General features: G+C 48.8%; 1 protein-coding gene across 1 annotated transcript in view; it reads left to right on the top strand.

Moving 5' to 3' along the window:
• The window catches only part of LGR6 (leucine-rich repeat containing G protein-coupled receptor 6), a 149620-nt gene that overhangs the window by 124912 nt on the left and 15058 nt on the right, over positions 1-9650 (top strand). The window contains exons 7-12 of the mRNA XM_009320379.1: positions 143-211; positions 1732-1803; positions 3016-3087; positions 4230-4298; positions 5266-5337; positions 8432-8497. Of these exons, the coding sequence (XP_009318654.1) occupies positions 143-211; positions 1732-1803; positions 3016-3087; positions 4230-4298; positions 5266-5337; positions 8432-8497 (420 nt within the window). The remainder of the gene's footprint in view (positions 1-142; positions 212-1731; positions 1804-3015; positions 3088-4229; positions 4299-5265; positions 5338-8431; positions 8498-9650) is intronic.

Here is a 9650-nt window from a genome sequence, read left to right as displayed (position 1 = left end):
TTCCAGGCAGTGGCTGGACCAGCACTGTAGGAAAAACCTGTCTTCCATGCTTAACAACCAAGTTTCCGTGCCTTCAAAGCACAGATACACTCGGTTGAGTTCCTATGGCCATGTTAATGAATGTTTTTTCTCTGTCTTTCAGGGATCTAAACTACAATGAGCTGCTGGAATTCCCTGGGGCTATCAGGACACTGGGCCGACTGCAGGAGCTGTGAGACTTTCTATTTATTCCTTTTCAAAAGCATTCCCCAATGGAGAGCAACCAATAAAGCGTCGCGTGTGCTCCGACTTGGGGAGACCACTGCGGTCCAAGCCTTTCTGTTATCTTTCCCAGCCCTCTCTACCATGCACATAAAAGCAGTTTATCCCCTCAATTTCCATCAGCTCTAATCACCTCACCATCAGCCTCTGCACCATGGCTGGTGGAGGCAAGTGGGAGATCCACCATCAGGCTTGGAGCAGGTTCTTCCTGCAGCTCTTCATTCGCATGTGGCATTTGATGAACTCAAAGTCCATCTGATCTCCAGCTACTTCTAATGTCCGTTCCCCAGCTTGGGACCACAAGCATGGACTTCTCTGTGTTATTGTGAGGCCATGGCTTCTGCAGGCCCTGTGCCACCTCCTCTGATGTGCAGAAACTGTTTGATCTCCCTTAGGACAAATTTATAATAGGGAATTACAAAAGTTTATAACCATTTTAGTGGCTAGCTCTCTCTCCTCTAACCGGTCAGCCTGGAAGACACCAAAAATGGAAAACCATCCCACTTAACACCCACAAAGGTAGAAGCCCTAAGATGGGGTCAAGTCGAGCTGATGTGGATCCACAGTTCCTGTGAACCCTAAGACTGTCACATTGGTGACAGGCTGGGGTGGGACAAAAGCACCTGCTTTGGTGCTTCTGGGAGGCTTGGAGTAAAAATCTGACACTACTTTTTTCTTTTACTGGAAGAATTTCTTGTCAAGGAGATTTCTCAGATCAGACCAGATATCATCATTACTCTGACATTCAAAATGAGAATAAGATCCTTAATCCACTTTGAGATGGCTTTTGAAATGCCCATCACTAAATAAGAGGCAAATTTCAAAGAGCCATCCAACTAATCACTCACACAGATTGCTCAGGGATTAAACAACCTGGGCATCACCCAGAGGTTGTCTTGGTCCTGGACACAGGATCCCGTGGCTGCCTTTGATGTACAGGAGATCAGACTGTGGCCACAGAGCTCTCTTCTGCTACAAAAGTTTGCTGATAGCAAATTTTCTAAAGCTTAACCAAAAATATCACAGCTAGATCTACAAATACTTTCAAGTCACATTGGCCAATAATTCATGGTAGGTTGCACTCTGGTTAACAGCTGGGGAGCTATAATGGAGACCACCCATAAAAACTGTAATTCCTGGAGGGTATAAAATAAGTGTGTTTTGTTTGCTCCTGTTCCCTGACCTGTAAAGCATTAAACCTTAAGTCCATGTATTCTTGGTGGGTTGAGTAGAGTGACATATGGAGCACCAAGCTATACACAGAGTAAACGCAGCAGAATGAGGGCTCTGTCCTGCCAAAGGACAGATTTTGTTCACTTGCTGGGATGATGCTACAGCTGGAACAGAGCCTACACCTCCTATTTTATGTGTTTTGAAGGCTCTCTGCCTTTAAAAGTGTTGAGGAAAGAAGGAAAGGCTCTCAAAGCCTTTCTCATCCATTAATGCCAAGATATTTGTTTCTCCCAACAGCGGTTTTCATAACAACAACATCAAAGCAATTCCAGAGAACGCATTTGTTGGGAATCCCCTCCTCCAGACAATGTAAGAAAATTAAACAATGTTTCCTAAATCCTTATATCCCCCAGAAAGGGGCATTTCCTGATGTCTTTGGTTGGGATTTCTGACAGTTGTCAGCATGACCGCAATTTGACATTTGTTGTATATGGGCCAACGCAAGCTGAAATTAGTTCCTTCTCAGCTACACCTCAGGTTTTTTGCCATCGATTCTCCTTTCCCCACAGCTGAACTTTGCTGCAGTACAGGCTGAAAACAACGAAAGAACAATATATGGGTGGTCTGCATGGAAATCTTGCTCTGCATAACAGGATTTTCTAAGCCCTGGTTGACATCTGCCAGTGTTTATTCCTTGTGTTTAGAAAAGCTGCTAGTCAGCTACAGCAGTAGCTATATGTGTTGGGGAGCTGGGACACCAGGTCATTGTGTGTCTACCCCAGACCCATGGACCTGAAGTTCTGCAGATAAACACACCCAGTTGACAGCTCATTTCCCCTCTGACCCAGACACAGGTAGAGATTTTTGGAGAGTTCTTCCCTGAACCACACTGATATTGGAAATCATGGCAAGCGACAAAAGCTCTGCTTGGCCAGTCTGGGACTTAAGTTATAGAAATACCAACATCTGGAAAGCTATAGTGACACTGAGTGAAAACAGTCACTGCTCCAGTAAAAACAAACCAGCCTCATCCCCATCTTCCTTGGGCACCATCCTTGGAGTGACGTGGGGGTGGGACACATCCAGAATACTCATGTCTCCTTTGGATCTGCCCATCTAAAGTCTTTCACCATCGGTGGGGGAAAAGTGCTTCTTGTAGGAGGTGATTCAACTCCTCCTAAAGCTAGTTGTATCCCAGAAGAGTTCATTTCTCTCCACTGACTGTGACAAGTAGGAAAGATGCTGCTGCTGTGGATATGTAAGATCAGAGGAGGTGTCATCAAGTGCAAGGTGTTTCCCAACAGGGTTACAGCACTATAATAGGGTTGAAGGAGGACTTTGCATGTTTCTAGCCTGCCTGGTTCATTTTTTTCAGAGCAGCAGGAGACCTCAGCTGTACCAATGTTCAGCCAAAACAGACTAGTGGGAGAGCCTGGGGTTATCTGGAAAACAAAGGTTCCTCACAGGATAGCCAGCACCTCCTACATGGCTTACTACTAGTTGCTCCAAGGCTCTTGACCTGTAATAGCATCTTCTCTTCATGCGCAGCAGAATCTGACCAGTTACTCATTTCCTTTGCAGCCATTTTTATGACAATCCCATCCAGTTTGTTGGACAGTCTGCTTTCCAGTACTTGCCAAAGCTCCACACTCTGTAAGTTCACCAAGCACATCCTCATAGAGGTAACACATCCAAGCTCCAAGCCCTGTGAGCTGGACACCTTAGTAGCCTTCTCCCTTCCTCTTTTCTAGAGCCCTTGTGCCAATAGAAGACCATGAGGCCACTCTTCTGGCCAGTCCCAAAGGCAGTGAGCCAAGGAGTAGACACTGCAGATGTTTTCTGCTGAGGAAGAATAATTTTGAGAAAGGCATTTTTTAGGCATTCATTCCTCCTGCCCACCTAGCTGACAGGCACTGGAGTCTTCTAGGGTCTCCACAGCTGCATCAGCACCAGCAAAGACCACACTCACAAGTGCCACTACATCTGCTGCATGCTGCTCAAGCAAGCCCTGCACTGTTGTGCAGTTGCCCAAACACAAGGCTGCTGAAGGCATCTGCCTTCCTCCACAAGATGGAGAAGCAGAGGAACACGTGTCCCATAAGACCAACACCATGGCACAAATAGTCTTACTGGGCAGCCAGTGATGACAGTGCTTCCTTCACATGTACGGCCCTAAGCCTGCTCCAGGGCCACCACCATGTGGTGGGCACCATCTGGACCAGAACGGCTGCTCCACATTGGCTGGCCTGGACTGGCTGGCTTTTCAGCTAACCTGTTGTGGCACAGCACTAAATATCGAGGCAGAGGCAACCTCAAAATCTCCATTTATAAGCCTCACCCAGCCTCCCACTGCAGGAACACACACTCAGGCAAATAAAATAAATCCTTCATATACCCATGCATTCTTTAGCTCCAAATGCATAGACTCTGGGAGGCTTGGGTGGGATGCCTTGCTAACATTCCCCATGGTAATTGTTTGGGGTTTTTTATTTAATTTAGGTAGAGATCATGCCAAGAATGTCAGTGGCTGGGGGAGGGTCTCAGCTTGCCAAGCCTCCTTGCATAGAAATGCCCAGCTCTGGCTCACTGTATCTGCACTGCGTGAGACGTCTGCTCCACCACCCAGCTGGCAGTGGCATGCTGATGAGAGGGGCACCTTTGCCCTCTGATCCAACACACACATTTGGGCATGAGGAAGCAGATTTGCCACCATAGCTGATGGGTCTGGGACCTTGGGCAGCTGCACTTGCTTCCAGGTCCTCTGTCCACCTCGCTTCACCCTCATTTCTCCGCAGGTCGCTCAATGGTGCAACGGACATCAGAGAATTCCCAGACCTTAAAGGCACCACCAGCCTAGAAGTTTTGTGAGTGGCAACTCTCTCCCTTTTACCCTGCTATTTGTGCTCTTCCTCCTTCAAGGCGGTCCAGGCTGTTTCAGCGAGGACAACTTTCACAGTGCTGTGCAGTTGGTTGTCTTCAGCTCTGCCTCTCCCTGGTCACTCACCTCTCTGCTTCGTTTCACCCCTGTGGCTCCTGAAAGCAGCTTTCCTCTCCGTGAGTTGCTCTCGGTACTGTTGAGTGTGCTCCAATCTTCTTTTTATTTTTTTTCTTCCTTCCCTTCTGCATCTGTGAAGGAACGAGCCTTTGGGTGCAGTGCTTCAGCATGGTCTGCTGAGACCCAGTGTCTCTGCCCATCCTGGGAGCAGCACTGGCAGTGCAGTGCAGTGCAGGAAACATTTGCCACCCAGGCTGGGGGCACCTAGAACTGGTCTGGTCCTGTCCTCACACCACCAGACCCAGGAGAGCTGGAGCTTGGAGGACATGCTGCCTCTGGCCACCCACAGTTCTCCTCTCTAGGGCACTGGTCCACACGCTGTGCCCAAACTGGGAGCACAGCTGAGCACCCCAGCCCAGGAGTGTGACCTAGCCGTGCCTTGCCTCAGGGACACAGGGACACACCACCCATCCCCCATACATGGGTTTCTGAGGCAGTCGTGGCTCCAGGCAGATCACCAGTCTGGACAATGGGGAACTGGGACGGCAGAGCATGCCACGGAGGGCACTGCCACCTGCCCTCGACATGGCCAAGGACAGCAGTGAATTCAGAACTCAGCAGCATCCCAGAATTTCTTATAGGCACATTCACCTTTACCAGGTCCAGCAGCAGTGCCCGTTTCCAAATCAGTTTCTGTTTCTCTCCAGGTATTTCATTATCCCATTGATATTGTCTCTCCTGCCACCATCTGGGACCAGTAGCTGGGCTTGTGGGTCACAGAGTCTGTGCGCTGGCTCTCAGTAACATCATTTCTTCTCTCTCCTCCACTCCTTTAGGACCTTGACCCGGGCAGGCATCCATTTACTCCCCAGAGGGATGTGCCAGCAGCTGCCCAGCCTCCGAGTCCTGTGAGTAACACATTTCTCTGTCCTGCCTGGTCTTTAGAAAAGTGCCATCAGAAACTGGGTTTTCTTCTTGTCTAGCTCAGGGGGGACACCAGCTATGGCAGACCATTCTGTGGTTCTTGTTCCCATTATGTTTTCCATGCAGAAGACACCGCCTTCTTAGGCACTACGTTGAGCTCTGCATGCTCTTGAACTTGCTTGCTTCATCCCAGTGTGATGCTCTGGACTCAGGGCTGCAAGCACATCCACATTTGCCTCCTCCTTGCTCTGTGCCAGTGGGAACTGTCTGCCCCATGCAAGGAGGGTAGAGAGGGTGCAAAGAGCGGTGGGTAAGAACGGCAGCAGCATTTCAGAGCTCCTAGCTATACGCAGCACAGAAGCCAGGGGTAAATCACATTCACACAATGCCCTGCCCCAGTGTTGGCTTACTGCAGTTGGAGCTCCAGCAAGTGCCATTATCTGGAGAAAGGATCCTGTTCACATCCCGGGAGGGGACAGGCCTGACCTGATGGAGACCTGCAAGGCCACATGGCCATGGCCCCTCACGTGGTGCAGCAGTGCCAGATCTGGGTTTTGCTCAGAGTCTCTAAGTTGCTTTTGGCTCTACCTGCTTGGCAAGGCACTGGATGATGGTGAGTGGGGGGGGATGTCCTTTTTTCTTTAACTTGGTACATGATGAAATCAGCATCTCGGAAAGACTCCTGCATCTCCTCAGGAATCACACCCCTCGTTCCTGAGATCCCCAACTTTGTCTGTGTCGAAGACATCCTCAGGAAATGAGTCATGAGCCAGATTTATACAAGTTTGCAGCCTTAGGGCAAGCAGGAGGCTTCCCTCTCATCAGTCTGTATACAAGCAAGCTGAAAATGAAAACAAGTTTGTTCCAGGAAAGCAACAGGAGTGAATTCTTGATCACAGAAATTGGAAACAAGAGAAAAACATAAAAATAAAAGAACACAATTTGTAACTTAGCAGATCATGGCATTTTGGTTCCAGCTGTCCCTGTAGGGAAGATCTCTCATCTTTACACATCTGGACCAATTCAATGGACATCTTGCCACGAAAGTGTAGCCTTTGGAATGGCCCAGGCTGTAGGGTCCCTAGTGCTCTGTTTATGTTTGCAAGTTATCAGACTGTAAGCCTTTGCAGCAAAGCCTGTTCTTCTAGCCTGCCCCCTCCTTGTGGGAGAGTTTTACTGGGACACCCCACCTTGTTCCTTGTTCCTTATTCCTCTTTCCCAGTTAATTTTACTGACATTAATTGCATTGCTTTCAGAGTTTGGAGAGAGAGTATGTGGGCCAATGTTTGTGCATGTTTACATCTCTCTTGCCTTTGAAATGCATTGGCCTTCTGTCCCCGCACAGCTAGTGGTTGTTCTCGCTGCTTTCCCCCACTTTGCCAGCCCCTTGGCAGTTCGTCAGGTTGACATTACAACTGCAACACATCTGAACACAGATGATACAGTTAACGCCGCATTTCTGGCCTCCTACTGCTCACCACCACCCTGCAGATTTTCTGCAGAGATCTTGCAGGGGGGCTGTAAGAGCCACCACAGGGGCGTGAGGCTCGCGGCTGTGCTGCGACGCCAGTCTGTGCATGGGCACTGAGCCCAGCACACCCAGGCAGGGCAGCCTTGCCGAGCTTGAGCTCGGCATCAACCTGACATCATCCTTTTGGTTTTGCCCAGAGCTTCTGCTCAGGGCACAGATTTGTCTTTCCTCTCAAGCAGAAATAGATGAAACTTCCCTGAGCAGAGCTGAAGTCCCTTGATGCCACCAGTACCTTCATCCTGGTGTGTCCACAACACAGCATCAGTGACTGAGGCTGCTCTGCTGGTAGATACTGGGCTGCATCTGGTTACACTTGCTCTAAAGGAACCAGAAATAACTCCTGGGGCTGTGTTCTCCCTCCATCACTGTCTAGCTAAGCCACCGCCCTGTCAAGCCCAGTGGATTGACACAGGGACCAGGGAAAGGTGACTGATCCTCTCTCCATACTGGGTGACAGTCTCCAGAGCCAAGCACAAAACTTTTGTTTGCTTTTCCCTCCTTCTTCCTCCCCACCATGGAGAACTGGTGGAGAGGGGGTTAGCAAAAAAATAAATAATTGAAATGTTTTAGCAGCAACTTATTGGCAGAAAGATGGAAACTGAGTTTGGAAAGTCGGCAGAGAGGCCACATACAAAACTTTACCCTGGGGCAAATTTCCCTTGAACAACCACAAATCCAGCCTCTGCTGGTGTGGGAAAGAGCTGATTTTAAGCATTACTCCTTACCCAGCCCATTTCAGTTTTAATAAATTCACATTAAGCTGTGCCAGGGTAGGTTTTCCTCTGACTACCAAGTCACTGTACCCTGGATGCTTACATGACACTGGGCCATGAAACAGTGGGAACAGGAGTTTGCTGGGAATTGCTTTCAAGTGACAACACTCCAGAGAATGGCAACCAGAGGTTTTCACAGTCCGTAATGTCCTGTACCAAATCCCTGCCAGTGCCACAACCCCTTCCTTAACCCTGGGGAGAAGCCAGGAAAGGCCTAATGGAGAGCAGGCAATGGGCAGTTGGGTTTCCTGCACCAGGAAGGAGGCAAGGCAGCTGGCTGGCTGCTCTGCTGGCCAAAACCTCCCCAGGCTCTGCAAGCCCATCTGCAGCTTTTGTGAGCTCCCCCATCCACAACAGCAGGACAAGATGCCTGGCACAAACACCTCTCTGCTTTGCCCACAGAAAAGCAAGGCTGTGCACAGCAGAAGCTGACGTGGATGCATTTCACAGCTGACTTGGGGCTGGGAAGGAAAAGCCTACCCCAGCTGTAGAAGCAGCTCCGTCAGTCTGCAGGTTGTGCTGGAGGGAGCTGGGCTGGGGCTGGATGAGTAGGTAAACCACCGAGCAATCCTTGCCTTGCACAAAGATGCTCAGAGCAAGCTTCAGGTGTGTGCAGAGTGGAAATCCCCCTCACCTGGGGTTGCTGCTCTCTGCATCCGTGCAAAATGGAAGTCATGTCGTCCCCCTCTCCAGCAGTATCTGCTTTCCAAGGGAGGGCTCAGGGGCACTCGCTTTCGGTGTCCTAACGTTACTGTACTGGTCCTTCCCCTGCAGAGAACTGTCACACAACCAAATCGAAGATCTGCCCAGTTTCCACCGGTGTCAGCGTCTGGAGGAGCTGTGAGTAAAGAGATGCCCTCGCTTGCACCATGGTCTGGGGGAAAAGGGCTGTTTCGGGGAGAGAGGCAGTTCCCACACACAAAACTCAACCTTAACCAAGCACTGGGAAAGCTGAGCATTATAACTCACTATTTGGACTGCAAATGGACCAGAGCTCCGCTCTTTGCCCCTGTGCAAATACAGAATAAAAATACATCCCCTGTGCATAGGAGCTTAATTCACTCAGGTCTTTTCAGAGGTCCCAGCCACAGCAAACAGAAGTAGGACATGACAGCACTGAATTTTACTTCACTAACTCAAGCCTCAGTATAAGCTAATCAAGAATAGGGTTTATCTATACCACAAATGTCTTCTGCTTCAAGGAGGGGTCCCATGCCATGGGCACAAAGCAGCTCTTATCCACACTGCTCAGGGCTAGCCCCTCCGTAGAGAAGATTAATGCTTTCTTCATGTGTAGCACTCAAATTGCGTCTCCTCTGGGCCCTGGGAGGCACCTCTGTTACTCCGAGACAGAGTTATTCATGTTCAGTTCAAAGTGTCTGGAGATCTGGCCCTACACTTCAAATCTGACAGAAGTTCTTGGCCTTTTTGAGAGAAAAAATAAAAATAATAGACTCCATGATTTTTTTATAGAATTCTGCAACCTGGAAGAATAGATGTGTGGGAGCAGCATCTCCACAAAAATACACAGGAGAGGTTGTCCCTGCTTTCTGCAGCACCCCAGCCTGGATGGCTAGACCAGTTCATCCAGCCTTAGCAAAACCAGACATTAGGACATCGTGAAATCACGTGAAAACGAGAGTTACGTAGCCCTTGCTACCTTTTTGGGAGCTCTGAGGACAGAGTTAGAGCTGGACATATTTTTATCTAAAGTACCCCCAGGAAAATGTTTGAAAAAATAGAAAAGACATCCAAAAAAGGACAAACTTTCAGAATTCCAAACCTGTAGCTTCATGCATTGTGCCTAAATTTCTTCTTAGAATATTTTATAATATGCCAAATTCAGACTTAACATTAATATAAAAGTACAGTAAATCCCTCTTTCAGACTACTTAAGTCAGACTGACTGTGTCTTAGATTAACATTTTCTTACAAAATGAGTATTTGGTCCCTTAAGCCCAAAGTTATCCTGTAAGCCCCACCCCCACCAGGC

The sequence above is a fragment of the Pygoscelis adeliae genome, unplaced genomic scaffold (assembly GCF_000699105.1).
Source record: "Pygoscelis adeliae isolate BGI_AS28 unplaced genomic scaffold, ASM69910v1 Scaffold343, whole genome shotgun sequence".
NCBI classification, from domain to species: Eukaryota; Metazoa; Chordata; class Aves; order Sphenisciformes; family Spheniscidae; genus Pygoscelis; species Pygoscelis adeliae.
The sequence above is the reverse complement of the archived record's forward strand: the minus strand, read 5'-3'. Positions and strand labels throughout refer to the sequence as shown.